The sequence below is a fragment of the Fukomys damarensis genome, unplaced genomic scaffold, assembly GCF_012274545.1.
Source record: "Fukomys damarensis isolate Sample0158 unplaced genomic scaffold, DMR_v1.0_HiC HiC_scaffold_33, whole genome shotgun sequence".
Taxonomy (NCBI): domain Eukaryota; kingdom Metazoa; phylum Chordata; class Mammalia; order Rodentia; family Bathyergidae; genus Fukomys; species Fukomys damarensis.
The window spans coordinates 10497032-10513276 of record NW_022900945.1 but is presented as its reverse complement, the minus strand read 5'-3'; the positions used below and the strand labels follow the sequence as shown (position 1 = coordinate 10513276).

Here is a 16245-nt window from a genome sequence, read left to right as displayed (position 1 = left end):
AAAAAAAAAAAAAAAAAAAATAAAAAAAAAAAATAAATAAAAAGAATGAAAGTACTGAAAGAAGAACTTTCAGAAAAAAGAATGGTTACATCAACTAATAAACGTAGAACAGTGAACATAGGAAATCACTGTTTTGCAACCATTATGGAAATAGATTCAGAAGAATAATCAATGGATGCTAAAAATTTGAAGAATACATATTATCAAAATACCTCCACAAAGACTACTTTTTAATTGAAAATGATGATTTAACAGTGGAGCAACATGACCAATTTTGAGTGATCAAAATTAATATCATAAATGATAGGATAAGTTGAGATATGACTTCAGGTGGTATACAATGAAAGAGGTACAACATTTTTTATACAGTATTTCTACTGAAAATGCATACCCATAATATGAACCAAATCAGGTAGAAACCCAAAAGTACAGTCTTCAAAATAACTGCTCAAGTATGCTGTAAAATTTCAAAGCCTTGACAAACAAAAATGCCAAACACATGTAATATGTAAGGTTGGATCAAGGATCAGAGAAAAGGATTTTTATAAAGGATATTACTGGGTTAATTGTTGCAAAATACGTATAGACTGTGAATTAGATAAGAATGTTGTATAAGTGTTAGATTTCTGGATTTGACAAATGTACTGTGTTGTGTATGAGAACATCCTTGTCCTTAGGATTTATTTATACTTAGGAAGTATTTAGGAATAAAGAAATGCAATTCTGCAAGTAACTCTGAAATGGCTCAGGGAAAGTATTGTGAGTATGATTGTGTGCATCTGTGTGTACGGATGCATGCTCTCGAGTACATGGAGTAAGGCAGAAACCAAATCTTGGCAAGATGGTAACAACTGGTGAATTTTGTTAGAAGGTATACAGTTAGCTCTGTTCCATTCTTCTTTGCTAGTCTGTTTATACCTCTATAACTGAATGCCACAGACTGGGTGATTCATAGTGAACAGAAACTTACTGGCCCACAGTTCTGGAGGCTTGAAAGTTCAAAGTGGTGGGACTGTACACGGCAAGGACATTTTGGCTATGTCGTAACATAGTAGGAGGCACCACATGCTGGGGGAGAAGAGAGGGATAGAGAGAGGGCAAAGTGGGGTAAACTCATCCTATTATGAGTCACCTTTCACAATAACAGGATTAATCCACTCCTGAGGGCAGAACCCTCATGGCCTAATCACTTCGTAAAGGTCCTATCCCATAATACTATCAAAATGGCAGTGAGATTTCAACAAAAACTTGGGAGGGTAAACACATTCAAATCTCCAACCGTCCTTAAATTTAAAATTAAATTAAACGAGGGCTGGCGATTTAGCTCAGTGGTTCCGCGCCTACCTCACAAGCTCAAGGACCTGAGTTCGATCCCCCGTACCAAACGAACCAAACAAAAACAAATTAAACTAAAATGTTCAAGAAAAAATTGAGTGACTATTAATCACCTTGCTGAGAAAAGGTGTTATCTTTAGTCCAGGTCACTTCTCACAATAGAAAGCATTTGAGAGTGCCTAGCAAAAGCAGCAAGTCCCACGAGATGCATGATGGCCGAGTTGGAAGATGAATTTGCGATATTATTTATCAGCATAATTTAGAGAACAAGGCTAAGCTTCCTAGAACTCTCGCAGAAGGTGATTATTTTTATGGGAAGTTCATTTTATTCGTGGTATTGGTGCTTGTGTCTTCTACTGGGAACTTCCTTAGGTACAGGAGTTAGGGTGGTGACTGTGTCTCCTCTTCTCTAGTTACCCACAGTGGGGAAGGGGTTACAGCTATGCACGATCTGCCAGGATATGTACAGAGAGAAAAACTAACGGCAAATACAATAATGAAGACAATATTGGGCATAGTGTGGAGGAATAAGGATGAGGCGCAGGAGTCTGAGAGTGGACAGACAGAGTGAGTATTGCAAGCAAAGGGCAGAAACAGGCGACGTGAGAGAGCATGTGGTTCCCGGGGGACGTTGAAGCCTTTGGTGTTAAGTGGGGTACAGCTCTTCAACTGCAGGTCGTAACAACAGAAAAGAAATTAGTTTTTAGTTTAGCTACGAATACTTCTAAGACATTAAGCTAGTATAAAATATTTACCACTGGACAACATAAATGTAAGCAGATCCCTTGATACACTTTTTGATGTGTAGGAAAGGCCATCTCATTGTAAGTGCGTGTTCCTCCTTTGACCTTTCATATCTACTGTGATTTTTATTAAATTTGAATGGTATGCGAATTAAGGAAAGTCCCCAAAAAAGAAAAAAATGAAGAATAAAAGGAAATTTTTGTAATTCGCACCTCTTCAAATACTAAGCACTTAGTGGATCTCAGTTTGAGAAACAGGTAATGGAGATCTTATTTTTATGAAAATACTTTTCAATTATTATAATAAAATATATCTTACACTACAGTGAAATATATATTTACAATTGGAATGTAGTTTTAGATTATTAAAATGAGAACAAAATAATTAATTCAAAGGCAAATATCTAGCAATAAAAACTGACAATCTTTGAATCAAAAGCTTAATATTCCTAATAAATACATGAACCTTACACAAATTTGTAAGTAACACATTCAGGCACTAATAAGTACATTGACCAAAGGCCTGATTAAATAATTTATGAAAGATGAAATAAAAATGACCAATAAGCATCCAAAATGTTCACTTTCAATAATAATTAAAAAAGCAATTTGGTAAGTGCAAGTATTTCTTGCTGTGTAAAATTAGAAAACTTTTAGGAAACTAGTAACTTAGATTGATGAAAGCTATTAATAATGGAAAAAATTCAAACAATTTCAATATCCAACAAAATGGAAATAGTTAAATGCAATATGACTTGATGCATTACAGCATTGGACATTATGATGATTTTTGAAGACTTTTAAATAATATAAATAAAAATGTTACTATATAGAGATAGCAGTGAACATGCCGTGTGATTTCAACTTTGTCAAAATATATGTACATAGAAGATGTGGATAATTATGTTATTATGGAGGATGTTAACATGTTAAAGGTAGAAACAGGCAAAGACTAAATGGAAACTTATTTTTTGTGACTTTTGTAAATTTAAAATTATTTCAAACTACAAGGTTAAAAATCACACATAGGAAAAGTACTAAAATAACACATTTTTTCATCAGTGTCTACATGGTAAATAAAGTAGCTCTACCTTTTCATTAGGAAATACTTTTTTTGGGTCAGGGATTTAGCTCAGTTCTTCCACCACCTGCCTCTCAAGTACGAGGACCAGAGTTTGATCCCCAACACTGGAACAAAGAAAAAATAAGAAAATACTTTTTATTTGTAACTTAAATTTTTACAAAATAACATGTTGTATGGTCATTAAGAAGGACATTCATACTAAGATTAAAACAGAAAAAAATTGCTGGACCCAAAATAAAAGAGGTGTGTATTATAATGAGTGTGTTAGCATTGCAGGGAAACATACACATGTAATGTGAGTGCTAAACAAATGCAAGTGTGGGTGGAGAAATCACTGGGTTGCACATTTCACAGGTGCAGTGTGAAGTGTGAACAGCTAAAGAACAAAGACTAAGACTTGGCAAGCTGCTAGTAGAATTTTATTTTAGCTATAAAGGAGAGAAAGAAACATAGCTTCTCAAAAGAGAGTAGATACCATCAGATTTTACGTGTAGAAGAGTCTCAGGTAATGAATTCTCTCTGTTTTTAAAGAGCATAAATCACAGAAAGTTACGGGTTTTTTTTTAAGTTAAGATCATTTGTTTTCAATAACTGTCTTCATAATTGTTTTTATCACAGACTCCTCTTTAAGCAACACAAGTTTGCAGTGATTCAGGCCTTCTTCTGAAGAGACAGCCTCTTAATGACTGATGAAGGTAATCACCCACTAAAACTAAGTCCTGGACTAATCTGGGTCTGGACTCTGGTGTCAGACAGTCACTTGGTTTGTTATTAAATAAGGACAAACAGAAAAGTAAATGTACAATAAGATGTCATTAGGAGTGGAAAAACTGCATTATGTTAGATATTGTGGCTCTTGGTACTCTTTTTTTCTTTGGTGGTACTAGGGTTTAACACAGGAAGCTCAGAGCTACATCCCAGTTCCCATTATTATTATGATTATGATTTTGAAATAGGTTCTCAGTAAGTTGCCCAGGCTGGCCTTGAACTTGAAATCCTCCTGCCTCAGCTGAATGGCTGAGATTATAGACATGGGCCTTCAATGTGGCTCTTAGTTGTTCCCTCTTAAGATACATGAGACGCAGAACATCTACTCTTCCATCCCGGGGGCTTCTGATGTGACCAGCAGGGACTGTGTGGTTTGTAAAAGCATCTCACCAGGCAGACTGTATCAGTCCCAAAATTGGTCCCTTTCTCTTGTACCACCTCCTCCACGCTGAGAGCTGCTGCTAGAATTAGAATCTTCTCAGACTAACATTTTATTCTTAGACGATTCTTGTTTTAGCTACATTCTTTGTATTGGGACAAAGCCAGTGTGCTCCTCAGAGAGGCCACCTGTTTTCCTACATTGTTTCTTACAAAGGCAACCAGTGGCTCTGCTTCAAACTTTGCTTCAGATTTAAGCTACACATTTCTTTCTCCATAATTAGACGTTAAGCCCCTTGCAAGCATAGACTGGGTCTTATCTATCTTTTTACCCTCTTCAGACTTAAGTCTTTGACTTTTGAAAGCTAGGTACTTAGTAAATGCATATTGAAAGTGAAAACCATTTTCCTTAAGGGAAAATTCTATTTCTTCATGAAGGAAAACCTACCCCTTCACTATGAAACAAGGTGGCTTAACTATACATTCAAGTGAAAAATAGAGAACATGTAGCTTAAAGCTAAAAGGAGCTCTGATTTTGGGATGAGTGTATTAAAAAGATAAAAAGTTGTTAAAAATAGGATCTCACGTTCTGTCTAATTAACTTTTTTATTAATTTTTATTGGTACATTTAAGGTATACAATATAATGACATTTATCATTGGAAATGTGTACTGTTAACATAATCCATCGTGGTTCTTATTTTTTCACCATTCTCCTGCCCTCCCTTCAAATCTGCAAAGACTTTGTTTCTATTATTTTTCATTCTCTCATATTAATTCCATTCCCTTCTTTCCTTTCCCCTACCCCTCCCAATTCCCCTTCCCCTTTTCTCCTTTTCTTCCTATTTCACATTATCTGTTTTTCCTTTTAGTCCTTATTTACATTTTCAGCTTTTTTCACTTTTCAGCTAGAAAATCTATTTGGTATTTACATCTGTGTGTTCTATTTATTTCACTTAAGTGTATCACCTCAATGTCCATCCGTTTAGCTATAAATGTCTCTAATTTCTCATTCTTTATGGCTGAGTAGTACTCCATTTTATTTAAAAAAAAAAACAACTTTTCTGTATCCAGCATCCAGTTGATGGGCAACTAGGCTGCTCCCAAGCTTTAGGTGTTACAAATTGTGCTGCTATGAACATGGGTGCACATATATCACTGTGGTATGATTCTTTTAATTCTTTTGGAAAGATACCCAGCAGGGGAATAGCTGAGTCAATGGGACTTCCAACCCTAGTTCTTTGAGGTATCTCCATACTGAACACTGCTCCACTGCTGGTAGGAGTGTCGACTGGTGTAATCATTGTCTAATCAACTCTTATATGAGGGCCCAAGAATGTGTCTGAATCTACACCTACTCCCCAGGGTTGCAAATACATTGTGCTCTGTGGCAGTCACCGACAGGGTCACCTGTCTAATCTGTGAGTGTTACAGGGAAGGAAATCTGTGTCCACAGCCTCTGCCTCCTAGTGGGGATGAAATCTGGGTACTGACCAATCTAAAAGACTTCATCTTTCATGCATAAGTGCGGCATTGCTAACGTGCTCATGGTCAAGAGAGAGGCCTATTAGCTCATCTGTAAAAGGCAATAGTGGTAATTATTTTACAGGCCGAGGAATTAAAGAATTAAAATGGCTGAGATCCCCAGTGGTGTGGATATGCTCAGTGAATGGCTGTTTTCATTATTGTTCACAGAGAAATTCAGCAGTGTATGACGAATGGTGGTGTTAATTTGAAATAGAGTCTCTGGAACTACCGTATTATATAGTAGATTGGTCTGTGTGACCTGAAATCGAGTGTCACCACCAGGGTTAACAATGCTTGAAGTGCAAAGCCTGGTCTCCGAGTGTTGGGGCCTCAACACATGCGTACGTTGAAAGCTGCCTTCCTCTTTTCCAGGCTGCTTTTTTGATACATATCTCTTTTTTTGAATATTAGAAAACACAGAGAAGATCTCACAGCTTTCATCAATGAAAATAGACCATGTCCTGCACACTAGCATCCATTAAAAAAAAAAAAAAAAACTTCCCTCAATTACTGCTTCCGCTGGCTTCCATTAAATGTCAAGTTGCTCAGAAGCCTTTTGGCCTTAAGTTAATAGATGACTTTCTCTTCAGTGTTGAGGAATCAACCCTGGACTAGAGTTATAACATAGTTCAGTCTGTGAGGACATTTACTTTTTATTGTTTAACTTCATTTTTGGGTTAGTTTGTGTTCATATAATGAAGGATAAACTATATTGATTGGAAATGCGTGACAAAAAACGTGGAAAAATAACACAGATCTTGGTAAAAACATATCTGTCCATAGGACACTATTTGTATGCTTGACAGAGCTGAGAGAGCAGCAGGCATCACCACCAGCCCCTCCACTATCAGAGGAAAAATTAAGTAATTGCAAAAATACCAGGGAAGCTGGCAAGGTGCTATGTTAAGAGGAACTCATCAAGAACAGTGACTAAGGATTTATACAGAACTGACAAATGGACAAAATAAAAACACTATGCAGATATTTATATCCACGGGCACGGTGCCTTTTATTATGAAGGGATATGAAAATGCTGACGTGTGAAAAAGATGAGCGCGTATGCTGGGGATGTAGCTCGGTGGCTCTGCACCTGCCTCGCAAACAAAAGGTCCTGAGTTCGATCCCTGGCGTCAAAGGAAAAAAGGAAAGATGACTGCGAGTGAAGAAAAGATTAGAGCTAAAGTTCAGCATTCAGATTCTGCACATCGATGGGTCATGGTAACAACGTGACCGGGTTTTCCTGAATTTGTCAGCGGGTAGAGCCCTTCAGTACTGGTGGCCTCCAGGGCAGGACATCAGGACAGGGTGAGGGACAGTCTGGCTCTTATCCTGTGTGTGTCCTTCTGGCAGACCCAGACCCTGATGAATCTGGTGCCTGAACTCGGAGCCGGCTACGTCACGGCCCACTTTTCAGTGTGCATTGTTCGAGTGATGGAGCAGGCGCTCAAGGAGAGAAACACCCGTGTGTTTATGCGGATAGCTGCAGGGTGATGCGTGGTTCGGGGACAACAAAGAGACATGCTAAAGGCAGAGATAACTGAATGGGACTTGGCAAAGCTTTCAGTCCCAAGAATTGCTTTGGAGAGAGGAATACTAAATTTCATGTGAGATTGATGTGATTTTCCAAGGTTGTGTGTTAGCAACAAAGACAATAGATATTTAAATAGGATTTTTAAGTTCATGTTTCCAGACTTTCTATGTTAGCTTAAATTGGAGGATTTCACTTCACTTTGTCTCTTTGGTTAAAAGTCTTTATAGTGTGTCTTAAAGCATATGGAGGGTAGGGCATGGTGTTGCACACCTGTAATCCCAGCACTTGGGAGGCTGAGGCAGGAGGATCGCTGTGAGTTTGAGATCAGCCTGGGCTACATAGTGAGTTCCCGGTCAGGTCAGTCTCAACTACATAGTGAGACCCTGTCTCAAAAATAAATAAATAAAGCATATGTAGGAGTTTATTTATATTAACACCTTAATTTTATTAAATGCTTTTCGATTAGGATATTGCTTAGAAGGCAGAATGTCATTGTGAAATTTAAGAGTTACATCCTAACTAGTATTTCCAGAAACAAGAAGCTACCTGTTTATCTCGAGAGCGCATCTGTGTGTGCATCTACATTACTTTGTGACCCACAAATGGTCACACTCTCAGACATAGTGGTAATGTGGGAATTGACATGTTTAGATGTAGTTAGGAAGGTTAAAAATCATGAAAAATCGAACATGTCCACCTATAGACCTCAGTAAGTGAAGGTGAAGATGATAGCACTTTTCCTCTGTTGTAAGCATGGCCACTTAAAGTTCATCTTTCTGCCCTACCTTTGTATTTGATTTCTCGAGCACACATACCAACACTGGAATACTCTAGGGAAGATGACCTACCCATTTATAAATTACCGTAGTTCTCATAGTTAATTTCTTCTTTTTTTGGCTTCCCGTAGTTCTCATAGTTAATTTCTTCTTTTTTTGGCTTCCCCTGCTATATTATATGTGCAGTAGCAGTTATCTTATTGCGGTCTTACAATTACTTGTTATCTTTTCTGTCAGTCTCATGAAACAGAATTCCTAAAGGAAGAAATGATTCTTTGTGCCCCCAGTAGCTGGCGCAGTGCTAGCCATCCAGAATGCAGGCATCCAGGAAATGTTTAATGAGTGCATAAAAGCATGAAAAGGTTTATAAACCATGTGTAAGAAGTGAGCAGAAATTCATATATGCATCATCTTCACCTAGAAACTGATCCTGAAATGGTTAATTATTTTCCTCCCACCTCATCTTATCTTCCTGATGGCAGAAATTCTATTTTAGTGTGTTACCCACATGGTCACCTCCTGTTGATAAGTAGTGGGCACAACTCAGTTTCATGATAGACAGATGGATAAGCCTGCTGTTGTTCTTGGCCAAAAGACTCCCTGCTTATTCTCTTAGGTGCATCAAATGTGCTTTCTTCTCAGACTTCTTTTGCAGGACTGCATGTGTTTGCCTTTGACACTGTACATCGTGTTAGAGTTGCAATATTAGAAGCTATAAGCAGGCTCTGTAAGATGAATAAATAGAAATATTTTGGGAGATGCATGTTACCTGGTACAAAAAAGTGGCCTCTGTGGATGAGGCCATAAAACTTTGCTGTTATTCAATTGAAGGATAGATTCTCCTTCTATATATTTTACCATAGTGGGATTGATTAGAAGAGAAATGAATTTGCAACATATTCCTGGAAAAAGATATCCACAGTATGGAACCTACTTCAATTTTTCAACCTGAGGACTTAGTTATAATTTATTCAGATTTCACATACAATTACATATGAGAATAGCACTTACTTTAAATTAAAAATATAAAATAAGTTAAATAGAAAAGGCCCTTTCATAGTATTTAAGATTTTAAACCATGTGTGCCATTAAAATTATTTTCACTTGATCTTAGCCAAAAGGCCAAGAAGCAATATTATTAAAATTATTTTAACATAGATATTTTCTTTGCTAGTAAAAAGGTACTGGGAAAAGGAAATTAAATTTGGTTTATATCATTGGTCAAATATTTTTGGGGGTGCTTTTCCTGTTTTCCTGTGCTTCTCAGAATATAGGAAATGTCTTATTATTTTACAAAAGAGAAAATTGAATCAGAAATATGAAGTACAGTAATACCTCAGTCCATGAATGCTTTTGTTGGAGAACAGAAGCATTTGCCAGAATTTTGCTTCTGTTCATGAACTCCTCATGAGGTGATGAACGTGACTGCAGCCATCTTGCCTGCAGGAACATGAAGGCAGCCATCTTCCCCAGAATTGTAGAACGAGTTAAATTCATGAACCAGGGTACCTCTGTAATTGGCTCATGATTACAGAGCTGGGAAGGGAAAAAACTGTGATTTTAAATTAAGTCTTCTCAGTTATCAAACTTATTTTCTCTCTATTGTGTTTTTAAACCAGTAATTTTGAATTAATTTGGGGTTTTATTGTGAAAGCAGTAGGGCTTTGTATTTTGAATAGTGTCTGAGATGTCAACTAAAAAAATTTCTGCTTATTAAATTTAAGTACTTGCCTTTTCTCCAGAAAAAAGAGTGTTTTGACTGAAAAAGTGATTCAGTGATGTCATGTACTGGAAATGATCTCTGAATTTTTGGAATAATTAGGCCAGAAAGCAGAGTATTCTAGTGTTTCTTGAACTATTCTTCAGGAAATGCTGATCCACTTTTTAGAAGTCACAAGTATCCTGTTTGTTGAAAGAGTTCACCCCCAGGTGATAACTGACCGGAAGTCTGGTTTCATTGTTCTTTTCAGTTCAATTCATAATGCACTGGTGATTTCTGGCCTGACTAAGCAGGGTTGGTGCTGGTGGTGCTGATGGTGATGGAGGGGGATTCACTCCAGCTGTCTGGGGCTCTCTTAGCAAGCATGACTTTATGGCTAGATTTTTCTGAGGCCCACTGGGATGGTTGTTGTGTATGTCTAGGTGATGACATCTTCCTCTTGTAGCCGGGGCACGCAGATCCTGAACTTGAGTGGCCGTGTCAGCCTTCTCTCTGGCCTGGTGGGTGCCTGCTGGAGATGCGTCTGTGTACTTCTGCCTTCCTCTGCCTTGGGTTCTAGGTGAAATGTCTCACTACAGACCCACTGCTGGTATCTTGTAACTAAGTGATGTAGTTGCTAAAATGGACTAACTCTGGGAAGTAGCAGAACTCCCGGTTGTCATCCTGGTTTCCTTAGTGAATGCAGACAGTGCCAGAGGCAATTTCTAACTGTATTAGACGATGGTTTATCTCAAAAAAGTAGCTTGAATTATAGCATGCCTAAAAATGAGAGCAATCAAGATAGAATTACCAGTTGGTGAGGTGAATTTTGACAAGTCAGTTTCATTCTAACTGCAATAAGAAAGTAATTGTAGTATTTAGAAACTATGATTTGGAGAGAGGTTCTTTGAAAAATTATAATTGTAAAATGCAGGCATAATTTTCATGGTGGAGGAAATAGTCATTATTTATAGAAAGATGGCTGTTTGTCTCCCACACCTCTTCTGTGCTTTCACGTCTGTATATTTTCCCGATATTTAAATTTAGTGATGCTGTTATGTTTAAAATAATGCTTTGCAATTATTGAGGGAAAAGTCACTTTTAAAGAGTTGACTCAGTAATATGTTATTTCAGGATTGGATTTGAGCCCAGTTCCTAGTAATGAAGACTATTTTCCTTTTCTTTTTCTAGGACAGCAGAATTAAAATGATCTGTTTTGTCTATTTCCAGTCATGGCACATTCTCAGTTTAGGTAAATAAACTGAACTGAAAAATAACAGGCTAACCAACCCTGTCTATCGCTTGGCTCAAAGCTGTCATTTTTCATTTCAGCATTATATTCATGAGCAGTAATATCAAAACTCTCTGTCGAAGGCTTGCTTTTCATGTTTTGGTTGCTTTAAAAGGCAAATTTAAATACTGAATTTCAGAAATGGATTTAGAGGGACAGAGAGTCCTGAACACAGAGTTTAGAGGCTAGTTCTGGCACCATGTATGTGTTTGGAGAAGTCGTTTAATGTTTCCTAGCATCATTTCCTGTGTTTTAGAAGAGAGATGGTTCTAGTAGGTTAGTTAGCATGGCAGTGGGTCTGCCCTTGTCTACCAGCTCTGATCAGTTGGCAGTGTCTGCCTGGACAACTGCACAGGAAGGATGGGACGTCTTGCAGACCCATTGGCCAGAGGACAGGGGACAAGAGAGTCTGTTTTGTTCCATCTGTGACCTCACCAACTTCTTGGGTGATTACCTGTGTCTGTTTTGTGCATTATGATTTATTCTTATTTTTGTCCCCTGAAGAAATGAGCTCTTCATAGTTTATTTAAACATTGCTTGGAAAACTGAGAGAAAGGAGAACATAATCTTTGAGATTACCTGATGAAAACTAGGACGATGTTATAAAACTACTTCATAAAATGTAAGGCACTGTGTTCATTATTTGAAAACAATATGGATAATTAATGGTAAGTTTTCCTGTTGTTTCTTGTGGGGCCTCATTCTCACGGAATTCTTATTGTATGAATGATGTGGCCTCTTTCAGTAAATTACTTAGAAGCGACTCACTTCACTGACACTAAATCAAGACAATTAAGTGCTAAATTGTGTGGCACAGATAGTAAACAGTATCCAGATTCAGGGAATCAGAGATGTAAATAGGGAATATTGAAGAGTTGGAACATAAACGGAGACTGAACTGGGCTGATTTTACACAGATGGATGTTTTAGGTGTGAAACAGACTAAAACACAGAATAAGACCTAATTGCAACTTGAGACAGTAAGTATTGAAATTGTTAGGTTTCGATAAAGCATGTTCAGGTTGCTAATAATAATGTTAATAGTTAACATTTACTCACTGTCAGTATTTTTTTGTCAGTATTTTTTTGAGTGCTTATAATGTTCGAGACCTTAATCTAGATCCTAGGGATACAGCTTTTAGCAAAAGGGACTAATATCTTCCATCTTTGTGGAAGGAGATAGTAAATGAAGCAACAAGTAAAATATATAGTATGTTGGTAAAGAGTAGTTGCAAGGGAGAATAATAAAGCAGGAGAGGGGACAAGAGAATGGTAGGAGTGGGTTGTAATTGTGGATAGAGTGGCCAAGGAAGGACTAGCTGAGAGGAGATCTGAAATGCCACTCACCAGGCACACTGCTTAGTGATCATTTAATGTCCATAACAATTGTATGAGATGAGGTCCAATTATCATTTTCATTATATAGAAGAGGACCTGGAGCACAAACAATAGAAGCAATTTGTCAAGAGTGCCTGGCAATGAAGAGTAAAACTGTGTTTTGAGTCTGGGAGGTCTAATTCCACAGCTTATGTTTCTAGTCTATAAAAATCTGGATATCCCAAATCCTTGAAAAGGCTGGGAGAGGTAAAACATGATAGCATTTAGAGCTGAAGGGAAATTCACTGATTATGTAACCCAGTGGTTTTTAACCTTGAGGTTGTATTAGACTTACTTGGAGAGTTTGTTAAAACCCAGATTTTGGGATGCACCCCTGAAGTTTTTGAGTAAGTAGGTTGGGGTGATCCCGGAGAGTTTGCTTTCTAACAAGCTTAACGTGACAGTACAACTGGGGAGTCACCGGTCCAGTCAGAGAATCATCCAAGGAGCCGCCCTCCTTCCGGAGATACTGAGAGGTTGTAGTTAGTTGCTTTGAGCTGATTCTATCAGTGATCACAGCCTACAAGTGGGTTGATGAACCCGCTGTTGTATGTCAACTCTTATTTTACAGAGAGGGAAATTAAAATCTCAAAAAATTTACCGATGTACGTTTTGTTTTGACTCCTATCATTCTGAATATTGTTTCCTACTTATTCACTGTATTCTCAACTATATAAGTCCAGAAACTTTCTTAATCTATTTGCCATATTTATAAATGTGTTAAAAAAAAACACCTATTGTTGAATGACTAATGTTGCAGGAAAAAGGGCTGAGTTTTTAGCTAACAACAACATGATATAGTAGCATTTCAGGAAGATTCTTTATTAAGAAGGTAAGATAAGATTGGAGACAAGAAAAACTTCCCATTTAGAGCTTTGCTTCTTGAAGTATCACAATGGTATTGGAAACATCTCGGAGCTTAATATAGAAATGCATATTCTGTGGCCCTGCTGCACGTCTACTGACTCAGAAGCTACATTTTGCAGGATTCCCTAGTGATTCATGTACATGTAGGATATCATATGACCAGTGCCTCGGGCTATCCAGTAGCCTAGAAAATCCAGAAGCAGCAGTAAATATGGCTAAGTGGGTTAGTTTTCCTCAAGCATATTCCTTGGGATATCCCTGATCTTTATGACTTTAATAGGTGTTGAATGATCCAAAGGTTTGGCAAAAATGTGTTGTATACAATACATGTGTACAACTTTTGTTTTTCAAATAAAAAATTAAATTAAAAAATTTAGCAAATATCATGTTAAATATCAAACTAAACAAAGATAAATAGATAACTTCATTGCCAGGTTTGTTTTATCTTTTAATGTGCTACTATGCTTTTTGACTCTCCAAGAGAAAACTTGGAGATTCATTGTTCATGCGATCCAATTTGAGAGTAATTTGTCAACTTACCATTCTGTGGAGCACATCATGGTAAAACTATAGTGGGCTTTTTGTGGTTATTAAATGGATTCCAAACTTAACCCAGTTTCCTATCCCCTGGGAAGGAAGCCAACCTTATACTTTCAGATTTTCTTTTTCTTTTGGTACTGGGGATCGAACTTAGGACCTTGTGCTTTGGGGGCAGGTGGCAGAACCACTGAGCTAAATCTCTGGCCCCTCTTTCAGATTTTAATATGCATGGTTTGGTCAGCTTTCCTGTAACTGGAGCAAAATACTACCCGATACCCACTACTTGAAGGAAAAGAGGTTTATTTTGTCTCACAGCTTCAGAAATTTCAGTCCATGGTCAGCTGCCTGCAAGGCAGAGACATTAAAGTGGAAGGGTGGGGCTGAACTCATGGCAGCCAGGAAGCAGAGCAGGTTGGAAAGAGCCTAAAAGGAAGAGTCCATGGACCAAATATAGTCCCAAAGAATATGCCCTCGTGACTCACTTCCCCCAACTAGGTCCCACCTACCTCCTGAAATAACCCAGTCAGCGATGAACTCAATAGGGGGTTAAACCATTGATGAGGTCAGCACCATCATATTCCTGTCACTTCTCTAGGAGTTCCTTAGTTTATTCAAGTTGATAATCAGGATTAATGACACAGTGCATTACTTCTTTGTTCAAATGACCACTCTTTCCATTAATGGTCCAGAAATACGACCTCATTTCTGACTCATTTTCTTGAATGAGACCTATTTGGTTCAGATCATAGGCTGGCCTTGTGGAATCTGTCAGTGCTGTTTTGGGAAAACCATTCAAGAGTTGTTAGTTATTCACCATCTGCTTTGAAAGTGCAAGGACCTGAGTTTGATCCCCGGTACCCCCCAAAAAATTGTTAGTCATGACATTTGACAGAATGAGGAAGAACTGGAAATTGTTCATATCACTGGTAATTACCTGGTAAGAGTGAAATCAAGAGGTATGGCTGAGATCAATTGCTGGGTAAACAAAGGAGAAATACCACACGTGACATCAGCGAGGCACAATATTTATCAGCAAATTCATACTCAAAAATTAGAAGAAGCAAACGAACAGACATGTTTGGGAACTAGGGCAGTTAGAATTAGGACAATCCAAATTGTTTTTTTATAGTTTATTTTTATTAGCATCATTTTTGAGAGTTCATGGGCCATCTTATCCATGGCTGGTTGATAATTGGTCTTTATATTTGCAAATAAATTACCAGTATTTTACATAGTGGTTTGTTTTAACCTTTGTTCTACTCAAAACTTGACTTTCACTTTTTTGGTTGTCAAATAAACTCAGTATGAAAGTACTTTCTCAGCTACATCATTTTCAGTTTTTTTCCTTTTCTGTAAAAATGTTTTTTTTTTGAATTCATCTTTCCAAATGCTCAAAGGCTTTTCTAAATTTCTTATTACCTTTTCCTGACATTTAAAAAATGTCATTTTTTTGCAAAATCAAGGTAGTGCTGTTATTTCTGCTTATAACATCTACATAATTTTCCTCTTGAGTCACCAGCTTTGATATTACTTTAAAGGGTAAACTTGAATATAAAAACATTTCGAGTCTGATTCAATGAAGTTTCTTTTCACTGTACCCTAATTTACTGAATTTCCTGCCTTTATAGGAGGAAATTTAAAGAGAGTAGAAGAAAACTTTAAAATAAAGCAGAATGCATTTTTATAGTTTCCATCCACTCATTTTCCATCTCTAGAATACAGTTCCTAGAAAATGGACCCAAAATGATGACTCTGAGATCCTAGGGTGTGTTTAGTTATTCCAAAGAGATTCAATTTTTTTCTTATTGTATTAGATTTACTAAGACAGAACAGTAGACTCATTCAGCACAGAGCAGTCAAGGCCAACAGCCATTAGGAATGGTTTTTCTTCTGAGATGCTCTATCTTTCCTACTGTGAGGCTGACAATGTTGGGAGGTGCCATATACTGGGTGGTCTTGACTCTTCAGTCATGAGAGATTGTGGGAGCTGAATAGGTGGAAAGGCCCAGGTAAGCTTTAACACCATTTGATAAAGGTTGAACAACATGGGCAGCTTGGAACACAAGTCACTGTGGTCACTAGCAAAGAAATAGTAGGAGCATCAACTGTCCCACATTCTGAAGATAATAAGAATGAGCCATATTTAATGCACATTCCAGGAATTGCCAATATTTATCCTACAAAGATTTTCAAAAAGGCTTTGAACTAAGAGCTCAAATTAAGCTTTGGGGGGCGATTTAGCTCAGTGGTTCTGCACCTGCCTCTTAAGCACAAGGACCCAAGTTTGATCTCCAGTACCAAAAAACAAAAAAAAAAAAAAAAAAACATAT

At 37.5% G+C, this 16245-nt stretch overlaps 1 protein-coding gene across 15 annotated transcripts in view; it reads left to right on the top strand.

The window, feature by feature from the left end:
• Positions 1-16245, top strand: part of Slc44a5 (solute carrier family 44 member 5) — a 405160-nt gene that overhangs the window by 120927 nt on the left and 267988 nt on the right. For 12 of the 15 annotated variants that reach the window (XM_019204686.2, XM_010605145.2, XM_019204684.2 and 9 more), the window contains one exon: positions 3781-3857. The exons of 2 other annotated variants lie outside the window; for them this stretch is intronic. In XM_019204686.2, coding sequence (XP_019060231.1) covers positions 3845-3857 — 13 coding nt within the window. In that variant the 5' untranslated portion in view covers positions 3781-3844. Of the gene's footprint in view, positions 1-1612; positions 1903-3780; positions 3858-16245 lie in introns of those variants that run through there. One more of the 15 variants, XM_010605141.3, reaches the window with a different exon arrangement.